The sequence below is a fragment of the Neovison vison genome, chromosome 3, assembly GCF_020171115.1.
Source record: "Neovison vison isolate M4711 chromosome 3, ASM_NN_V1, whole genome shotgun sequence".
NCBI classification, from domain to species: Eukaryota; Metazoa; Chordata; class Mammalia; order Carnivora; family Mustelidae; genus Neogale; species Neogale vison.
In genome coordinates this window covers 173325396-173348298 of record NC_058093.1, presented here as the reverse complement: position 1 = coordinate 173348298, position 22903 = coordinate 173325396, and the positions used below count along the sequence as shown (strand labels likewise).

The following is a 22903-nucleotide window of genomic DNA, read 5'->3' as shown; positions in this document are numbered from 1 at the left end:
GAATGGGTATTCTAAGTCACCAAAAATTTTGAAACCTTTTTTTCTAATTTATAGAAATAATTTGTATTCTGTGTAGAAAATGCAGACAAAACAGAAATATTTAAAAAAGAAAGTACAACTATCCCATAATCCAAGGCCCCAAAGATAACCACTCTTAGCATGTCTGTCTTTATAGGACTTACTGTGTGTATAGTTTTATTCTAAAACTGAGGTCATACAATACATATTGTTCTGAAATTCACTTTCTTCTTTTAACAATAAAGTTTTTTTTTTGTTTTGTTTTTTTAGATTTTATTTATTTATTTGACAGAGATCACAAGTAGGCAGAGAGGCAGGCAGAGAGACAGGAAAGGAAGCAGGCTCCCTGCTGAGCAGAAAGCCCAATGTGGGGCTCGATCCCAGGACCCTGGGATCATGACCTGAGCTGAAGGCAGAGGCTTTAACCCACTGAGCCACCCAGGCGCCCTTCTTTTGACATTATAAAATGGATGCATTTCTGTATCAGTACATTTAGATCTTAGTGTTTTAATGGTTTATATTAAGTCTTCTAAGTGGATATTTATCATAATCCTTTCTATGGGCATTTAGATAATTTCTAATAGTGAAAAATGGTTAATAGCATTACAGTGAATAATACTGTATATAGCATTGCTAAATTATGCAGGTGTTGCCTTAGGATAAAGTCCAGTAAATGAAATTGTTGTGTCGAATGTATACATATATCGGATTTTGATAGCTGTTGACCAGTTCTCAAAATGGTTATACCTTTTATATCATCACCAGTGGCACTTGGAGAATATCTGTCTATTTTCCCACAGCCTCATCCTGGGAGTTACCAATTTTTAAAAATCTTTGCTTAATTGATATACACTTGAAAAGTAAATGTTTGTTTTAAACTACATTTCCTTGGTTATTAGTGAAATTGAGTGACCTACTATATATTTATTGGAATTTATTTTTCTTCTGTGCCAATTAGAAACAATGAGAAAGAGGATTACTTATTCATGCCATGTGCCCATTTTACTTTTGAAATGTCTTTTTCTTACTGATGTGTGGAAGCTCATATTGAATATTATTAATTCATTGCCTACCATTTTGTTGATTTTTTTCTCAGTTTATAGTTTTTCTTATAACTTTATTTATGGTGCCTTTACTGTATAGAACTTTTAAGTTTGGATATCATATTAATGTTTGTTGGTCTTCTGTTTAGTTGTTTCTGGTCTTGTGTCATGCTAAAGGCTTCCACTCCAGAAGAATAAGTTATCGTTTTTTTCTTTTGATGCTTTTGTGATTTATTTTTTAAATAAATCTTTAATCCAGCATGAATGTTGGTATATGAAATAGGTTGTGTTATGATTTTATTTTTTCCAAACAGTGAGCCAGTTAACTCAGAACCATTTGTTAAATAAATAATCCATATTTGCCCACTGATTTTTAAAAGGACATCAGCTATATTCAACTTTATTTTTAAAGATTATTTATGATATATCCAAAAGACAGTCCATAGTTGGCAAATTTCTGGACATTGAGCACTTGTTCTGCACTTAGGAACAAGTTATGAAGTTTGAAAAATTATTAATTAGATCTAGCTAATATCTCATAGTAAATTAGATTATTTTACTTAATTTGTTCCTTAAAATGTAATGATTATGAATTTGGAAATGATGTTGACTTAAGATTTTTTTAAATTTTAGAGGCAGGGTGGGGGTCGTAGTGGCCAGGGAGGGATGAAAATGAAACAAGGTGGAGAATCAGGAGGGAGACATACCATAAGGGACTCTTAATCTTGGGAAATGAACTGAGGTTTGCTGGGGGGTGGAGGGGTTGGGATAGGGTGGCTGGGTTATGGACATTGTGGGGGGTATGTGCTATGGTGAGTGCTGTGAAGTGTGTAAGACTGATGTTTCAAAGATCTGTACCCCTGATGGAAATAATGCATTATATGTTAATTTAAAAAATTTTTAATTTTGTCTTTCACTTTTATGTATCTTTTGGTGCTTCTTGGACTATTTCATATAAACTTGTTATTTTGAGTTTCTCACTGTATAGCTAGACACTCAGCATATCCTTAAGTGTTCCCCAATAATAAGAGTTCTTTGTGGGGTTGGGAAGAATTTTTATGGTCCAATTAAAATTGGGGACAAAACTACTTAGGTATACTTCAAGTTATTTACTGCAGTTCTTCAGAGTTCTTAATATACTATATATAAGTATATAATACACTTCTGTCTAAAAGATCATCATATATATTTCTAAAATGTATTTTGCCGTAGACCCTTTATTCCCATAGAGAATCTACAGACCATGTTTGAAGAAATAGTGATTTAAAACTTTCTGCATGTCTTCATGACTATCTTATATCATCGTTGTACTGCTCTTGAGTTCTCAGATCCTTGTCACATAGAATTGCCATTGCCTTGAAGATTACCTGTCTAGACAGAAGTGCAACTAGATTCTCAGTGTTTGTCTAGCAATGTGTGAATGATGTTATTCCAGCATGTCTTCTGGCTGACAACTGCTTTGTGACAGACTGTACATTTTTTAAAATTTAGCACACTGAGGATAGAGAAGAAGGAATGGATGTAGAAGAAGGTGAGATGGGAGACGATGAAGCTCCAACAACTTGGTGAGTTTTAGAAGTTCAGATTTCATGATTTACAAAACTAAAACTTAAAAACTTATCAAGTACTAGTGTCAGGATATACACAAAGAGGAAGAAATCATGCTTGCAGATTTATTTGTATTTTTTATGTGTATTACTTAAAATTATAAATCCTAAATCATTAATATGCTCTTTAGTTGGTTTCTAAGTTACATGCTGACAGTTCATTGTTTACATGGTCTATTGTTTGCATATTCCTAATATTTGGAAAGCTAACCATAGGCAATCTAGATACATTTTCCCTTTTTCCTTCCATTTAACTTGATGGACTTTGTGCCTGTGGATAATGAGCTGACTTCTTAATGAAATGGAAGGAATTAGTAACCTCCTTTCCGTCTTCTCCCCTTCCCACTCTCGTTTCTTGTTTCCTATCTCATCTGCTAACTCTGTGCTTTCTTTCCAAATAATTTCTTTCTAATGCTGATTAGAAGGAATGAGGAAGAGAAAAAGGGAGATATAAAGGAAAGTTTTTACTTCCAGGTGTCTGAGGTTACAAAAGTTATCATCAGTTGCAATTGAATTTCTGGAGGATCAAGAAGAGTTTCCAATATCTCTGCACAGGGAGATGTATTCTTGGCATCCCAGGTTTCAGATTCAGACACATATCTCCAAGAAACTTTGAGAGTAGTGTGCCTCCAGGCTGAATTCCAGTCCTAGTCGTGTAACCTTAAGCAAATTACCTAACTTCCCTGAAACTCAGTTTCAGGGTCTTTAAAATGTAGTAATGCCACCTACCTACTTGTTGAGATTATTAGATGAGATGCTGCTTGGACATGGTCTGTTAAGGTACAACATAGTTATCCTTATTATTACCATAGTTGTTGATGTTATATATAATGATATATGGAAAGCACTTAGTGTTTATTCAGTTGCTATTATTACTAGCTATAGTTCTGTGTTTTGGGTTTGGTGGTTTTTTTGTTTGTTTGTTTTTTTGGGAGGACCTGTTTGTTCATGTACATTATGGATAGAGTATACTTTTGGGGTCTAACCTGAGCAACATAAAGGACTAAGGTAATAAGCTCCAACATAACAGGTCACCTGAAATGTTAAAAAGAGCCACCAAAGACAAACTGTCCAATGGGGTTTTGTCTAGTTGGACTCTGCCGAAGCCTTTATAGATATGTCAGCCCCATTGATTGTTTATTAGCTGGTCCCGGTGGCAGAAAAATCACTTAAACAGGATTCAACATTCAGCTGCCTCTCAGTCTGTCACAATCATTATATTTTCTTTTTTTTTTTCCTTTTTTTATTGAAATGAAGTCGACATACAATATTACATTAGTTTCAGGTATACAACACAGTGATTCAACGTTTATTACACATTAGGAAGTGATCACCAGGATAAGTCTAGCTACCATCTGTCAACCACACAATTACAATATTGTTGTATTGTTGACTGTATTCCCTATGCTATACTTTACATTCAAGTGACTTATTTCAAAACTGCAAGTTTTACCTTTAATCCCCTTCACTATTTTTTGAATGGAGGAAGAGATTGGGAAATTACTTTGTGACAAAGCAGTGTGACCAACTGTATCACCAGAGTATTTTAGACACTGTAATTTACAAAGAACAATTACCCATGTATCTATGGTATGAAGCCCATTTCAGATTTGGCTCAAATATACCAGCAAAAAATTTTGTATTAAAAAAATTCTAATATAATCTAAAATCACTAATTGAACATCTAAAAAAACATGTCAAGTTGCAGAACATCTTGGTTAAAATAGTTATAAAACATTTTATTTTTACATTAACTTTCACCTTAATTTGTTATGGTTTGCATATACAATAAGTAGTCACATTTGCTTTGTGCGGATACATACAGAATCCAAATGTATCTGTGGAATGGTGAAGTTAGAAGGCACATTGCAGTAAGTCCAAACATTGAAGGAGGGTAAAGAAGTGTTGACATTGAGTGTAGACAACTCTTTCAAGATGTTTAGATATGAAGGAATAGCCATGGAGGCACAGCATGGATTGGAACTTTCAGAGGAGAGGATTTTAAAAAAATGTTAGTGTCTCAACTATAAAAGTTTCCTGGTAGTCATATATTAATACTACTTTCAAATTTCTTCTATGAGGCATCTCAAATAAATACTAGGCCAACTAAAAATAAAAGGAGAGATATCAGAAGCTTTTATAAGTAGGAGATGATAATTAACACCTTAGATTATTGTTAGTATCAAACATTAAATTAAAATCTGAGTTTTCTGGCAACCAAAACAGTAGTGGACCATACAATGGTTACATAATTCTCATTCTCTGATTAGAGGTAGTGTCCCATTTCTTAACAGGCCAACTTTCCTTATACTACAATTCAAGAGGTATTTATTATATTCTTATATGTGGTAACTGATTAACATTTTATGTGTGTGCATATAACTATATGTATAAAACTATATAAAATCTTCAAAAGCAGTTTTGTTTCATCCTTTATTAAGTGTATGGAACTACACAAATACTAGTCATAGTACTATTTCATGGATGTAAATCATTTTATATGTGGCTTTTTCTTTTTTCCAATTCACTTACACATTTTGGAAAATGTTCCTTTTGTGGCTTTGGTTTTCTGGTGTGTGTGGCTTTTTTTTTTTTTTTAACTAGATCTGTAGAAAACCCAAACTTACAACCTTATTGTTATAAATGAATAAAATCACTTCAGTTATAGAAAATAGTTTATGTCAGTTGATGTTCAGATAATTATTTTCCTGTTTTCAGAGTTGTTACTAGGAAAGAGTGTAGAAAGAGTGAAAGTTAACATACCCATTAGATTCTTTCAAATACTGTTGGTTCTTGATAAAAGTTCAGGCAGGAGCTGGATTTTGGTCAATTAAAAGTTGTCAGTACTCTTCATTATTTTAGTATATGTGCTGCCGAAGCGAGCACGTCTTCATTATTGATTTGAAGGAAGATCCACATGTTTCAAATACTAGTAATTGGTCTAGCAAAGTTAGCATTCTTTTATCAAAATTAGCTAGCTTGCTTAATTATTTACCTTTATACATAATTCAAAGCGATTGTAATCTGGGTAAGTACCTAAGCATAACTTCAAGCCTCTTGTATAAAATAAAATGCATGCAATCTATACTGCTATTCCCTTGCAGACCAAGGACTTTTTCAATTATTTCCAAGTTCACAGCTTAGTTCCAGACAGTTAACAGTTGTCAGAAGTGTGAATGTAAGATAAGTGATCTGATACTGTGTGTGTAGATGTGTGAGGGTTTTTTAATTGATTTGCCAATTAATATAAATTTAATAAAATTCTTTAAGCAGGCATTTTATACCAACTAGTAGTTGTAATCTTAACTGTATGTGAATTAGAGTCATGGTGAGAATCTTTGTCAGATGTGCTTCCATATGTTATACTAAACTACTTTTCCCTTTGTCATTCTTAACAGATGCCTTTTAAGACATTTTTGTAGAAAACTGATTTTTTACACTAGCAAATTATTTTTTATTTTTCTACTCTAACCTTTCCTTACATATATCTATATAAAGTAAGGCATTTTTCAGTCTTTTAAACTTTACACTCCCATCCAATAAAGCTTAAAAAGTACATGACAAAAATTATACTTGTTTAATTTACTATAATCCTTTAAAATGCATTATGATATGGCCCATGATACTCCATAGTCATTAAAGTAATTTTAAATATACCCATCTCAAAGGTGAAGAGTGGAAGATTACTTATTTCCTATTACTGACCAGAAGTTAAGACCCTTAATATCGTAGTACTGTGTGGATCACTACGCCCTCTTCCTGTTTCCCACATAAAATTACAGTCTTCCTTAGAACACTTGTATGGCTGTGATGCTTAGAAAAAATGCTAACTGTAATCCATAGATTCAGTTTATTAAGTTTATTTAGGAAGAATAGAAGGTAGTACACAATTGTGTTTACAAGTAAAATTAATTTTACAAAGGTGATGTTGAAAATTTTTGTGGATATTTGAGATACGAGATAGTCAATACCTAAAGCATTTTTGATAATGGCTGTTTGGAATGATATAGATTTTGTCAAAAACAAAAATCTCTTGGGTAAAAAAGTCTAAAATGTTTTAACTTTTAAAATTAAAATATAGTATAATGATTTTGGTAAATTTAAAAATTAAAAGAATGTATTGATACTGCAGATTTGTAGCAGTGAAATTGCAAATTGAATTAGTAATGCTGTAATAAAGACACTAAACAGGAGTCAATTTATTTATATATATATATAAATATAAGTTTATATATATACAGTTGATATGTATTTTACATATTTGTCTCATGCTATGGAAAATAGTTTATGAACCTAAGCTTTTAGCTTAGATTCAAGGTGATATTAGCTTAAACAATGTGGAAGTTGATATCTTTCTTATGGAAAAGTCTGTAGACAGGCATTTCAGAGCTGGGAGATAGCCTAGGGACCTATGTTCCTCCTAACTTCTTGTCCCACCTTTTCTTGATGTGTGTTTTTTTTGTCTGTAGTCCATGTGACTCATCATCATATCTGCATTCTGGCCAGCAGAAAGGGGAAAAGGAAAATGATAAAACATGGCCCAAAATTTGCACATATGACTTTTACTCCCAACTAGCCAGAACTTAACCATGGGGCCACACTTAGTTGCAAGAGAGGTTGAGAAAGATAGTCTTTAGCTCTGAATAAACATGTACTGGGGCACAGTTCAAGGGTTCTACCACTATAGATAAAGTGGGTCTGTTAGGGTCTATGAATCCCCTGAAATTGTTTATAAAAGTCTGTTTAAGTGCATTTCTCTGGGGAAAGGAGCTGTAGCTTTCGTCAGCTTCTTCAAGGGGTGTATGACCTAAAGTTAGGAGCACTTAGATTATTTCTAAAAGAACTTAAGTGATTTATTTAACATAACATTTATTTTATTAGCTCCATTCCAATTGATTACAACCTGTATCGAAAATTCTGGTCACTTCAGGATTACTTCAGGAACCCTGTGCAATGCTATGAGAAGATTTCATGGAAAACTTTTCTTAAGGTAAGTTCAGTCATAGACTACCCAAAACCCTATATTCTACAGTTAATGGCAGAGGCAAAACTTGTCTCATATCCAGCATACTTTTTATTATATAATTTTATCTCTTACATTTTTATGCCATTTCATATTGTTAAATCACTGATTTTGTGGAGTAGTTTGTAAATGACTTAGGGATTTAAAAGCTCCTAATTAACAGACTTGGGTTTTTTTGTTTGTTTCTACATAGTATTATCAACATGAACTGATGAATTTTTGTCAAATATAGTGTCTTTACTTTACACAAAATTATTTCAAGTATCCTGTTAGAACAGGGGTTGCAAACTAATGGCTATAGGCCAAATCCAGGCTCCTGCCTGTTTTCCTAGACAGAGATATTGGCACACAGCCATGCTAATACTTGCAGCTGTTTGTGTGCTGTAACGGTACACTTGAGTAGTGTGACTGGGACCATATCAGCCATAAAGCCTGTGAAAATTAATAGAAGGAAACCTCATTTAAAATGGAATCAGGTAGCCAGTAGAGGGACTCTCATATTCTGCACTAGTTGTCATTTGCGGAGCCAACTGGAAGAGATGGACCTTGCCAGTCAAAGTACTTTACTATCCCAACAGAAGGAAGGAAGATTTCTTCCTCTCCCAGCAACAGTCCAGACGATGAGAGGCAGTCACAGCTCAGCCAATGAGAAGCCACTATACTTGGAACTCCCAGTTTAGTTCAATGGACTTGTAGTTTATAAGAGCCCCTACTGATTCCTCCTTTCTGCTATAAAAGAGCATTCCTCTTTGTTCTCTCAGACCTGGAGCTTGCTTGTCCTAGATTACAGTTCTTAGCTGTTCCCAAATAAACACCCCCCCCCTTTTTTTTTTTGCTGGTGAAATAATAGTTTAATTTTATTTTGAGGAATTATTTATTTTAGAGAACATGAGCAGGAGAGGCTAAGGGAGAGTGAGAAAGAACCTCAAGCAGACTCCATCCTGAGCACAGAGCCTGATGTGGGGCCTGATATAAGGACCCTGAGATCATGACCTGAACTAAAACAAAGAGCCAGACACTTAACCAGCTGTGGCACCCAGGCCACCTTTGGTGGTTTCATTTTGAAGGTTAACAAGCCTATGGGTTACCTTGCAGGCTCAGTCAGTAGAGCATGCTACTCTTGATTTCAGGGTTGTAAGTTCAGGTTACACTTGGGGTGTAGAGATTCCTTAAAAATAAAATCTTAAAAAAAGGAAAAAAAGGTTAACAAGCCTAACATGCTTATTATCAGAAAAAAATGGGTGATTCTTGTTTTGTAAGAATTCTCTTTATTTCTTTTATTTAGCTGCTTAAATATCAGTTGTCCTTTTTGGTTGTAGTCAAAATCTAAGGTAAATAGATAGCTCCCTAAAAGTAGCATGGTATGTATTCAGATTAAGTGGTGAGTGAGAAATCATGTGGGATTATTCCCCAGCTGGATAGGATTTGACATCATTGTTTTATTGGTCACAGCGTTTAGCCCAAGAAATGCTTGAGCGTTTTCCACAACCGGTTAAACATCTAATTTCACTTTTAAATTTCTGTATACTTTCAAAGCATTACTTTCTGTGTTTGCCCCTTAAACAAACTGCATAAGAAATTACATTTCTTTAGTAGAGAGTTTATTCTTGTTTTGACAATACATGAACTCTTCATACCAAGTAGTTTTAATCCCATTTGCCATCATAGTTTTTCTTATTTAATGTGCTTTACAGTGTGCATACATGATTAACTATGAGTAAATTTTAAGTATTTTGATATAGAAAAGCACTAAAAAAATTATTGGGCAATAATGCCAAATCAAACTAATTGGTATTTTTACTTTGCAGTATTCTGAAGAAGTTCTAGCTGTCTTTAAGAGTTATAAATTAGATGATACTCAGGCCTCCAGGAAAAAAATGGAAGAATTAAAAACAGGAGGAGAACATGTATATTTTGCAAAATTTTTAACAAGTGAAAAGGTATAAGTTTTTCTTTTTTGCTAAGCATAATAAGTAATGGTCTTTTTTTTTTTTTTCTATTTAGCTGATACTCTTTTTAAGTTAAGTTTCATAGAAATCTGGTAAATATTAGTTTGAGAGTCCTGTGAATTCCTTGCACAAGTAAGAATAATTTGATTTCAGAGGTGAAAGAAGTTGTTTTGCATTGTCTGTTTTGTAGGCTTATTTTACAGTTTAATTTTCAGGTGTATATATTTTGAACCTCAAGTTAGGATTTAATTTGCATTTATGAAAACAATATTTTATAATTAGTTTGTCATTTAAGAACAAATAAGGGGTGTAAACATTCCCTGCAGTAAATTTTGTTCAGATACAGTGCTAAGGGATTATGTAAATTTTCTAGTCAAGATGACACATTAAGTGTATGCTTTGACTTAACTTCCTTAGCTCCAAACACATAGAAATGATAGGTAAAATATGAAAGGAGAAAACCAAAAGACAAAGCTGGCCTTCCAGAAACAAGAAAAGTATCTTAATGGACCAGGAACACCAAGTAGTAAGTGAAACTGAAGTCTCAGGCCTGCTGGCCTCATCCCAAGCAGAAGGTGACACCCAGGAGTTTGTCTACAAGTGATAGACACCCGGTGTCTTTCGTGTGGTTCCAGCGACCAGAGCCAGAGTCACTGCTTGAAGCCAAGATCTTGGGGGGAACTTCACTTACCTTTGAAAAGAAGCTAAGAAAAAATGTTACCAATCTTCTTTCTGCCCAGGGCTGTGGATTCATAGGAAGCTCTGGGTCCAGCTTTGTGTTGGTTTGCTCTGTATGGGATGTATGATATCTGCAATATACTAATGAAATAGTTGGCTCCAGAAATTCATCATAAGGCCTTTCCCAAACTTGACTCCAGAGGTCCTGGTGGAAGCAAATGCAGAACTACTGACAACAAAGGATGTACACAGGGAGAAAGAAGGAGAAGTGAACAAAACAAAAGCCTCTCATTCAAAACTCTGATACATTGCAATTTCAAAATTCATAAAGAAATTCAATACTAGGAAAGATCACTAACCAAATCAATTGTTGGGATATACATGTATTTATTTCAGATACACGGCTTAGCCATGACTTTTAAAAAAGACTTTAAAATCATTGACAGAGATAATTGATGATATAGCATCCACTGAGAATGAGTAAAAAATTGTGAAACTGAAATAGGCAGAAATGAAATAGAATGACTGACTATGACAACTAATTGAGAGACTTAGAAATGAAAAATGTGATCATCTAAACCAAAGCAGAACATACAGAATTAAACTATAGATTGGACATAGAGGAAAAGAGAACTGGTGACTGGAAGATAATGATAAGTTCACCCAGAATATCCAGATATGGGGTGTGGGGTGGGGAGAGGTGGGAGGTGTTTGTTAACTTGGAAGGAGCAGTTAAGAGCAAAGCATGGTCAATTGAGAAATTGAGGCAAATATCCAATAGGATTTTTAAAGAACAAAATAGAGGGAATGGTAGGGAAACTATATTGAAAAGAATTAAAGGTAATAACCAAGTTCTCAGATTAAAAGTATGCTACAGCATACAAGTTGTATGCTACAACTTTATCCAGCAGGATAAAGAAAGTTAAATCCATACTTCAGTACATCATGCTATAATTTCAGGGATAAAGAGAAAACCAAAGGAAAACAACTTGTGGCTCCTAAACAGCAAAAAGCTAAAGGGGGCACAGGAAGGAATATAGACAATTTTGTAAACCCAACTCATGGCGGGAAGGGAGAAAAAAATACAAAAAAGTAGGTAGAAGTAAATCCAACTATATCAATAATAGGAAGTATAAACAGATTTAAGACAAATGATTTATCAGAATGGATTTTTTTTAAAACTCTGGCCATATTTGTTAACAGAAATATATAAAAACTCTTTGGTTGAATAAAGAATTCAAATTTTTTACTTTACCCTATTTAGAAGAGGGGAAGAAAATCCCAAAGCTCTTCTAGCTTTAACAAAGGACCTTCCTAAAGACACACTTCAGAAAGCTTAGATGTCTATTTAAATAATAACTAGGGCAAAATACTTCCGAAATAAAACCAGTAAAATTTCTGTATCCTTTTAGGAGTTACAAGTTACATTTTTCAGGATATGACAACTGTTTCAAAACGCTGGATGTTGTTAAAAGTTCTTTGAATAAATAACATTTCTAAGGACATTTTAACAATAGAAAACAATGAGAATATACACCTTTCAGAGAAATTTCTACAGTGGAGTGTTAATTCTATGTCTTTGTACTGGTTTTTATGTACCACTTTCTCAGAACTGGCTCTCTGAGTAGTTTTCTTTATTGATTCTTTGTGAGCTTTCTTTCACCAGCAGTTAGGAGAGCGTGAGCTTTCCAGGGTTAAGCTCTGGAATTCTATTACTTAATACCATGAGGGGTAAAAGCAGCTTTGAGAAGCTTCATACTTTATAATATGGAAAAGAGAAAAGGCACAGAGAATTGTAACAAAGAGAATGTGAAGCATGTAATGTTTTGTATCTTCAGTTTTCTTAAACTTAGATCTGTATAAGAACACTTCTTATACATTCTTCCTATTTTTACAGTGTATTTGCGGTGTTTACTATTCAGTATCAAAATGAAAATATGTGTAGTGCATTACTTATAGCATTAAAAGTATGCACTATATTGTAAGTTTTACTGTTCTCTGAAAGAAGCCTTCCACATCTCTGCAATACTTTACACAATGTTTTAAACCCATTTGATACATTTAAACCCATTTGATACACTTGCACATCTAATGGGAGTGTTATTACCCAGAAACATTGTGTTTTGCTTACGTGAATGTGATCATACTTTTCCTTAGGGAAGGAGAATCAATATTAGTGCACAGAAAGGATGATACAACCTTTGTAGTTATAAACAGGCATTTATATGGTAACCACAGGTAGGTGCGGGTTCTACAAATAAAATAGGTGTTTTTGTAACTTATCATACCTTCTTTCTCAAAATGGGATATTTCTTCTAGAAACAGAGTGGTATGGTAATTTTTAAGGGCCCCTTTTTTATGCTGCTTTGGGTATGATTGTGAACACTAAGTTCTAACTACAGTTTTCTTATTAGCATAGTAAAATAATTCAATAGCAGTCACTGAATGTAGTGCTGAGGAATTTGGGGCTTTTTGTTTCTTTTTGGGTTTTTTGGTGGAGAAGTACCTGTTCCTTCAAGTTAGTCCAGAGTCATACTCAGAAATTTTTAAGGGAGAATTTCACCTCTAATTGTCTAATTTATCAAACCTACATGGGGGTACCTGGGTGGCTCAGTGGGTTAGGCCGCTGCCTTCGGCTCAGGTCATGATCTCGGGGTCCTGGGATCGAGTCCCGCATGGGGCTCTCTGCTCAGCAGGGAGCCTGCTTCCTCCTCTCTCTCTGACTGCCTGCCTCTCTGCCTACTTGTGATCTCTCTCTCTGTCAAATAAATAAATAAAATCTTAAAAAAAAAATTTATCAAACCTACATGAAAGTCACTGGTATAGTAGAGATCCCTCCTTTAGCACTATGTAGCATGTAAAAGCGGAACCAACATTTTAAAGTATTTAAGTACCATGATATTAACACGATAGTTAACATAATATTAAAAGGAATGTATTCTGGAATCTGAGTTCTCAAAGCAAAGAGTACTACTAATAACTAGGTGTAGACATCAGGATTGCCCAGTTCTTCACAGTACTAACTCTTGTTTCCTGGAGAGTTGAGACTCTGTCCAAATGGAAAAGATGAGGTAGAATACTTGGCAGCCAGCAGTTACCAGAGTAGCCACCAGTCCCACAATATTGATCTTAGTGTGGGCATTAAGGCCATTCTTGTTCACTGGGGGAAAAAAATAGCAGCCTGCCCAGACTCTGCATTGTGTGCAGAACTCTCAAGTAAAGACTTTTAGTCATTTAAAAAAAGAGAATTCCTGGTAGAAAGTTGTTCTGCCTTAAATGTTTTATACTTTCTGTATCCATTTGAGAAGTATCTGAGGTTGAAATCTTCGCAGTGAAGGCGAATATAGGTGTATTCCTTTATGACACATATTACAGCTTAGTTAGGAACAGACAGGCTAATCTTTATCCTATAATTTTGTCTCATTAGTCCTTTCATGGGAGCCTCCCTTTAAACTGGTCTGGGAGGTTTTTTGGACAGCTTTGGAACATGGTTTGAGTTTTCTTTGTCTGCAGGCCAGAGATAGAGCCAGCCCTCCAGCAAATTCCAGGACTTTATTGTGAGGTTCTTGTAGGTCATTATCAAGGTCTGAAATTTAAATAGAAACTAGATTGTTGGTCCCTGTGCCTTGAGACAAAACAGTTAATAGCAAAAGCTGTTAAATAGGCAGGGGCTAACATTTTCTTTTGGTTCCAAGATGGAAGAAGTTCTTATTTTAAAAATCATATAAGGACTCAGCAACTCCTAGCAGGACTGGAGTGATATTTTTTACTAATTAATACTTTCTACTAGTGAACCTTAACATAAATCAGTCATTGAGCTTTACGTCTTGACACTGCCCATCTGAGTCAGCTGATAGGACTTCACACAGCTGTGATTGAAATGGTTTGACAGACTTGATTTGGGCTTTGATATAATTGAACGTAAGGCCCATTAATATTGGGCCTTGTGTGGCCACTGAGAAATGGAAAGTAAATGGAAACTTTATTGGCCTACCATTAATATTTCTTGAGAAAGATCTCACTGTTGTATAAGCTATAGATAATGTGTCTAGACTTGTCACTTGAATTATGTACAGACTTTTGGGTTACTTTGTTTTTCAGAGTTTTATTTGGTTGTTTGCCTATCTCTGCTATGGGCAGTGAAGGCATTGATGAATCTTCAGAGCTTTACAAACGTTGCAGTTTGAAGTGTTTCGCCTACACTTACGTCAGTTTTAGCATGTGGGTATGTACCCACCCATCTGAAAAGATAAATGCATAAGACTAAGAGTTTTGTTCTGTTTTGTTTTAGAAAGGAACACAATAACATTTTTTTAAAGATTTTATTTATTTATTTGACAGAGATCACAAGTAGGCAGAGAGGCAGGCGGGGGGGCGGGGGGGGGGGGCGGGAAGCAGGCTCCCCGCTGAGCAGGGAGCCCACTGCAGGGCTCCATCCCAGGAGGCTGGGATCATGACCTGAGCTGAACGCAAAGGCTTTATTTAACCCACTGAGCCACCCAGGTGCCCCAAGACTAAGAGTTTTCAATATGATTAACATTTTTGTGTGGAAAAAATCTGTCTGAAGTGGTCCTCAAAGGCATGAGCTGTGCTCTTTTTTTTTTTTTTAAAGATTTTATTTATTTATTTGACAGAGATCACAAGTAGGCAGAGAGGCAGGTAGAGAGAGAAGGAGGAGGAAGCAGGCTCCCTGCTGAGCAGAGAGCCCGATGCGGGACTCAATCCCAGGACCCTGAGATCATGACCTGAGCTGAAAGCAGCGGCTCAACCCACTGAGCCACCCAGGCGCCCCAAGAGCTGTGCTCTTAATTGTGACACTTTGTACTTTGTGGGCCTGACAAATAGGGCAGCTCTTTAAATATTATTGAGCATATTGGAAAATTTAGAGCATACTCATCACTCTGTTGTTTTTAGAACCCCCTCTATTTGTGATTCTAGCCATGGTTATGTTATGCAAGCAAGATAAAAAAGTCTAATCTCTGGTGCTGCCAAGCAGGGATCTAGGAAAGGCTGCAGAAATGGTACAAAAAGTATCCATAGACCATGGATTTGGAGCCTGATTCTGAAGAACAAAGTCTAAAAGAGTTGCCCAGGAGACTGGTTAATTGATAAGATAAAGATAAGAGCAAAGATAGAATGGGAAATGGCCTAACCTTTCTGTGTCATTATCCAGAGTCCTAGAAACTAATAATCATTTCTGTTAATTATTAATAACATTAAAATCTTTGCTCCTTTAGAAATGACAGCTCTCATCTCATTTTATGTGGTCAAGATTTACACAAAAGCATGAAATAGTATATTCATAAATGTAAACAGTTCTTTTTTTTTTTTTTTTTAAAGATCTTATTTATTTATTTGACAGAGAGAGATCACAAGCAGGCAGAGAGGCAGGCAGAGAGAGAGGAGGAAGCAGGCTCCCTGCTGAGCAGAGAGCCCGATGCGGGCCTCGATCCCAGGACCCTGAGATCATGACCTGAGCCGAAGGCAGCGGCTCAACCCACTGAGCCACCCAGGCGCCCTGTAAACAGTTCTTGAAAGAGAAAATGTGCTTTGATGAGGGCAGTGATTATTACCACCTCACAGAATGTATAGAAGGCAAAGAACATTTTCCTACCCTTGAGAATGGACTGAATCCCAGGAACTTAATTTTGTCTTTCTGAGTTAATCAAGTTCCCTCCTCTTAAGTGTTTTTAAACTTTAAATATACGTTAATATTTATGTTTTAATATATAAAACAGTATGTTTAATGACAGTATTAATGTTTTAAAACTAGTCTTTAAAATAATTTTATCAAGTACTTTAAAAGTACACACTGATTTCATCATCCTAATTTGAGTGTTCTGAAGGATAAATGTGTTTATATATAGTGAGAGAGACTTAGGTTGAAAACACATAGGAATTGGATGGCTCAGTGGGTTAAGCCTCTGCCTTCGGCTCAGGTCATGATCTCAGGGTCCTTGGATTGAGCGCATTGGGCTGGCTGCTCAGGGGGGAACCTGCTCCCCCACCCTGCCTGCCTCTCTGCCTACTTGTGATCTCTGTCTGTTAAATAAATAAATAAATAAAATCTTCAAAACACACACACACATACATAGGAATGATATAGTGGTTAGGTACTTCTTATTTCTTTCCATATCTGAATTTTAATGTCTTTAGAAGTTTCTTTTTTTTTTTTTTTTTTTAAAGATTTTATTTATTTATTTGTCAGAGAGAGAGAGAGCCAGAGCGAGCACAGGCAGAGTGGCAGACAGAGTCAGAGGGAGAAGCAGGCTCCCTGCCGAGCAAGGAGCCCGATGTGGGACTCGATCCCAGGACGCTGGGATCATGACCTGAGCCGAAGGCAGCTGCTTAACCAACTGAGACACCCAGGCGTCCCTGTCTTTAGAAGTTTCTTAAGGAAACTACAGATTATTGAAACTTTACCAAATAGCATAGGAGTATTCAGTAGAGTCACATAATTTGCAGTATTATCTGAGGTTTAAATATATATAGAGAGAGACACTGGCTATTTAATCACAACTTGATTTAGTTCACCTGTGTTTGTTTAAGTAATCCTAAATCTTTGTAGGGGTAACAACATAACCTGTATTGGTTAGGAAATTCCAGTTAATTTAGGCTTCTGGAGACCAAAAAGAAGTCTTGCATTTACTAAAATAAATAATTTGTATTTTACATTAATTAGATGTATTAGGGAAAAGAGATTTAAAATGTAAATTTTTGGTATTTATTTTACTGAGAGATATTAAGTCCTCTAAATCTCCTTAAAAGTATGAGTATAGAAGGTTTTCTCAGAATCTTTTAATTTATAACCATAGCTGTAAGTAACCTTTTTAACTAAAGCAAAAGAGCTGACAGGTAATATCTCTGCTTTGCTGTGGACATACTTTCTTTGTCCTCTAACTCAGCTGGAACACTGAGATCCTTAAAATTAGATTCTTCATTTTTTTTAAACTTTTTTTTCCTGAAGGAAAGTTTTTTAAAAATTATTAGTAAATAGGAGTACTATGTAAGTCTATTAGTTTTTATGTAATAGGTTATATATTCTTTTTCTCCAGAAACCAGATGTCTGGTAATTTAGTTGAATAAAATATATGAACCTATTCCAGGTAGAAAACTGCTTTACAGTTTAGTCTGCTAAACCCTAATTCAATATCCAACATTTATGAAAATTAAAAGTTTAAATGATGGCACTTTTTTAAAGTAATAACTCTGGAACCTGTATTTCTCCCAGTTTGGGAAGAAAATGGTTATATTCAAAGCATTTGGAGTGTTGGCTTATTTCTTTCTTAATTATCCAAAAAGAGTTTTTCACAGCTTTCCCAGAAATATAAGAACTTAGTGATGCTGGGGCACCTGGGTGACTCAGTTGGTTAAACATCCCAACTTTTTTTTTTTTTTTAAGATTTTATTTATTTATTTGACAGACAGAGACCACAAGTAGGCAGAGAGGCAGGCAGAGAGAGAGAGAGGAAAGCAGACTCCCTGCTGAGCAGAGAGCCCGATGGGGGGCTCAGTCCCATGACCCTGAAATCATGACCTGAGCCAAAGGCAGAGGCAGATGCCCAAGCATCCCAACTCTTGATTTTGGCTCAGATCATTATCTCAGGGTCCTGAGATTGAGCCCTGGGTCAGACTCCATGCTCAGCTGGGAGTCTGCTTAAGAGTCTCTCTTCCACTATCCCTCCACACTTACCGCCACAACCACCCCCAACACGTGTGTATGTGCTCTCAAAAAAAAAAAAAAAGGAATTTAGTGGTGTCTTTAAGCAATTTAAGAAGGACTCTAATATACTTGAGAGATTTTATACTTTCCTAGAATCTCTCAAGACACGCAGTTGACTTGAATTTTATGCCTCATACTAATACACTCATTACTTTTTGGCGAAATCTGCAACTCCTACAGCCATACTACTTAGGCATCAGAAAGACCGCTGCTGCCTGATTCCTACTCCCTGACCCATAATTCACTGGGCTTTCACAAAAACAAAGAAAAATGAGCCTAATACTCAGTCAACAGAAGAAATTATTAATATTAAAATTGATAGCTTTTTATCAGAAGTTATTAGGCAAACTAGAGATTATACAGGACACTTATTTACCAAGGAAAGGAAACATTCTCACTGCTCAAAAAAGGCATGTAAAAACTATTTCACTGAGGGCTCAAGAGTAAAACACAGATTCATATCTATACAGATGCTTTCAGCTTCCCATGTACTCAGTTGTCATTGGTTTATTTGTCTTCCAGGGAGCAGCAGTTTCCTTTTAAAGAGTTTTGTGTCTTAGAATTGTACCCTTCCTAGTTCATGTGCAATACATAACTAAGCTTTGTAATTCCAAAGGGTTGCATTAAGAACGAAGAAAAATAGAGGCGCCTGGGTGGCTCAATGGGTTGAGGCCTCTGCCTTCGGCTTGCGTAGTGATCTCAGGGTCCTGGGATCGAGCCCCACAAAGGGCGCTCTGCTCAGCGGGGAGCCTGCTTCCTCCTATCTCTCTGCCTGCCTCTCTGCCTACTTGTGATCTCTGTCTGTCAAGTGAATGAATAAAATCTTTAGAGAAAAAAAAAAAAAAGAATGAAGAAAAATAGACCTAAGTAGCTTATGTGGAAAAGAACACAGGATGAAAAGAGACACATGAAGCTAGAATTAACAACAACAAAAGAGCTACATAAATACCAAATAAAATAGAATTTAAGGCACAAAGCTTAAGTAGGTTAAAGGATACTACATTAACGAGTCACCAAGATGTCGTGAACTTCTATGCACTAAAAATCTATTAAGAAGAAAAGCAGTCTCCCACTGTGGTGCTCGGTGAAGACCTGGCCAAAGTACAGCGAGCTGTGTGCGTGCTGAGCAACACCGCAGCCATTGCTGAGGCCTGGGCTCACCTGGACTGTAAGGTTGACCTGAGGTTCTTTGAACAAGCGTGCCTTTGTTCACTGGTATGTGTGGGAGGGCATGGAGGAAGGAGAGTTTTCTGAGGCCCTTGAGGACATGACTGCTCTTGAGAGGGATTCTGAGGAGGTTGGAGAGGGTAGTGCTGAGGGAGATGAGAGTGAGGAGTATTAGCCTTTCTCTGCGATTTTACACTCTGTTGTCTTAGGACTGTCATATTTCTGTTCTGGAAGCTGTCTGTTGTGGCTCTAACTTGTTAATAAAAGTGATGTTTCTATTTAAAAGATGAAAGGAAAAAACTTGTAAAATTATGAAAGAAAAAACTTGTAAAATTATGAGAAGTTGGCAGATCATAAATTTTAATGAGTTATTTTCAAGTGCCTTAATCAAAACTGATGGGATGATTAGTAAGTATATGGAAGATTTGAACAACAAAAATAATCTTGATTTACTGATGGATAAAGCAGACCAGTATTAAGAAGTATATGATAGATTTGACAATAAAAGTAATAAGCTTATTGTAGTATATATGGAAACTTGTACACAAGAAATAGAGATAATTATTCTGTTTTAATACATATGGAACATTCACAAAATTTGACTGTGTACTAGGCCATACAGGAAATCTTAGCATATTTGAAAGATTCTATATCATGCAGAGCACATTCTCTGGCCACAGTGCAGTTAAATTAGAACTATAAAAAGGATGGCTTAAAGGAGGTAACTTAACCAAGTTGAAAAGCTTTCCCTAGGAATTAAAGAGGAAATAAAAAATGGAAGCTCTAAATTTGCTGTAAAGATATTGTATAGCAAAACTGTATTATAATGTCAGATGTGTGGGTTACAAATACAGTGAGAAGTAAAGAGAAAATTACACCTTTAACTACATTAATGAAAAATTTAAGAATGACGAATTGAGAATACCATTCAAGAAGCTATGTACAGAATCTTAAGAAAGTAGAAGTAAATAATAATTGTACAAATTGATGAAGTAGAGCAAGGAAAATACAGGACTTCAGTAAAACCAAAATCTGTTTCTTTTTAAAGAAAAATTATATAGAAACAATTTATAAAAATTTTATAGAGCAGGCCTGAAAGGAAAAAAGGTGAAAAGGTACCAGTAAACAATAAGATGAATAAATAACAAAAATGGGCATAATTGAAAACATAGAAATAGTGAATATATGTAAGAGAATGTATTCTGAACAACTTCTGCTGATATCTTTTTAAATCTAAAGAAATAGTTACTCTGTAGAAAAATCTAATCATCAAATAGACTCATAAAGAAATAGAAAACTTGAATAAACAAGTAATTATTAGAGAAATTATAGTCAGAAAATGATACCTTTTGAATGACATCAGGCTGATTTTTTTACTCACATACTATCAGCTCTTCGAGGAATAGATGTAAGTGAAAATTTTCAGAGGTAAGAAGAAGAAAAGCAACCAGGTCCTTAATATGAGATTGATGTAACTTTTAAATAAAATCCCAGTAAGGATAGAACAGGAAAGAAGTATATATATATCAGTCTCACAAATAGAGATAAAAAAAATTTAACTCAATAAATCAAAAGTAATTATTTTAAGTATAGGCTAAATAGGATTTATCCCAGGAATGTAAGTTCAACATCAGAAAGATTAATACCAAATTAACAGCCTTAAGGTTTAAAGGTTTAAATATTTTAAAACTATATGGTATCTCATGACAAGAAATTCTTACAGTAAAATCTAATGTTCAGTACAAAACAAATCAGAAGTAGAAGGGGATATTCCTAACTTAAGGGGATTAATAAAAACTCTGTGGCAAGTATCATACATAATGATCAAACTTTGAGAAATATTCCTAGTAAACTCAAGAACAAGGCATGGATATCTACTAACAATATTTCTGTTCAGCGTAATAGTGGTGGACCTAGTCATTTCAATATAAGCTACAAAGCACTGAGAGTGAATTCACTGGAGCAGGGGTCGGCAAATCTGGCTTCCCGCCTTTTTGGGTTTTTTTGTTTGTTTTTTAAAAGTATTTATTTATTTGACAGAGAAAGAGATCACAGGCAGGCAGAGAGAGGGAGAGGGAAGCAGGCTCCCTGCTGAGCAGGGGACCCGATGCGGGGCTTGATCCCAGGACCCTGAGCCAAAGCAGGACTCAACCCACCAAGCCACCCAGGCACCCCTTCCCACCTGTTTTTATAAGTGAGTTTTAGTGGAGCCCACAGCGGCTTTCTATTTATCCGCATGTTTTCAGTGGCTGCTTCTGCACGGGCACAGCAGAAGGCAGTGGTTGTGATGGAGACTGTAGGACCCACAGAGCCTAAAATAATTTACTAACTGGCCCTTTGCAGGAATTTGCCAACCCCCGCACTAGTGCTACATGTTTTAAGTTGTATAAATTTCAAACATAATGTCATGTGAAAATAGCTTATTGCAGAATATTATGTATCAGATAGAGTTTGAACATATGCAAAATATCTCCGTATATTATTTATGGATACTGCTTATGTAGTATTAGTATAAATGTTCATGACAATCATAAACACCAAATGCACGGTAGCATTTACCACAGTAGAGGGAAAGATGGGGAGCAGAAAAGGGAGGTTACCGAGGAGGCTTCACCAGTTTCAGTAATAACTCTTTGTTTAACAAACATGGAACAGGTGAAAATGTTAGGATTTGATACATTACTGGATAGGGGGACATGAAAATTACATAACTTACCTGTACTATTTTGAAATTTAAAATTTTTCATAATTTGAAAATTAAATAATTTGATACAGCTAATTTGTTAATGACAAGTCAGTAATATTTTAATGAGAACGTGCTTAGTATTTTTTCTAGTACAGATTTTACTTTCTGTAAGGTGATAGGAATGAAAAATTTCATATTTTAATTTTACCAGGAATATTATTTACATACACAGTTTATTGACAGAAAGGCACAGAAAGACAACTAAGAAGAATAGCATGATCCTTATTTAGGTTTAGAGTAATAATCAGGAATGCTGAGGCCTGAGCTGAGATGTGCATACAGTAAAGCTAAGGACAATAAAAGGCCCTTTGTTCAAGAAACAAAGACAACAAAGAAATATTTGACCCATGATGTAACTGGTGTAATTTTTTAAATAGCTAAAGAAAAGTAGAAATTAGAAAATACACATTATGGAAGAAAGAATACAGTTGAGTGTGTCAGTTTGTCTCAGCTCTGTCACTAACTAGCTGTGTGATCTTGCAGAGGTCCTGGTTTTCAGAAGCATAATGTGAAGCAGTTAGCTTGAATGAGCACACTTGTCCCCTCCCACCTCTGATTCAGTGTCTTGTTGACTCCTGTTTTCAGTCCTTTGTTCCGATAAAAAAATACCTTCCAACAGAAATAAATGTGGGGGACTTAAAGCCTGGGGTAGATGAAGAGTTCGTACACAGCACCTAGCCACTCCAGCGCATTTCTTCAAGCCAGGCGGCTTGTCAGTCCTCACTCCTTATTGAACTACTTAAGGTCTTCGAACAGGCCAGTCTCTTACTGGGCTCAGAGTCCTGTTTGTTTCTCCTTGCATACTCCCAACTAGAGATTTGCCCCTGCGCTTTATAGTTGTGTTTTTACCCGACGGTCTTCCTAGAGTTGCCTAGACAAATGGATAGTGGAGCCTCTTACTGAATTAGCCAACAATGGAGAATAGCAGGCTTTGTGGGGAAATTGCTGT

At 35.6% G+C, this 22903-nt stretch overlaps 1 protein-coding gene across 1 annotated transcript in view; it reads left to right on the top strand.

The window, feature by feature from the left end:
* THOC1 (THO complex 1) overlaps nt 1–22903 on the top strand; it is a 53402-nt gene that overhangs the window by 14658 nt on the left and 15841 nt on the right. The window contains exons 9-11 of the mRNA XM_044243310.1: nt 2553–2626; nt 7550–7658; nt 9500–9631. Of these exons, the coding sequence (XP_044099245.1) occupies nt 2553–2626; nt 7550–7658; nt 9500–9631 (315 nt within the window). The remainder of the gene's footprint in view (nt 1–2552; nt 2627–7549; nt 7659–9499; nt 9632–22903) is intronic.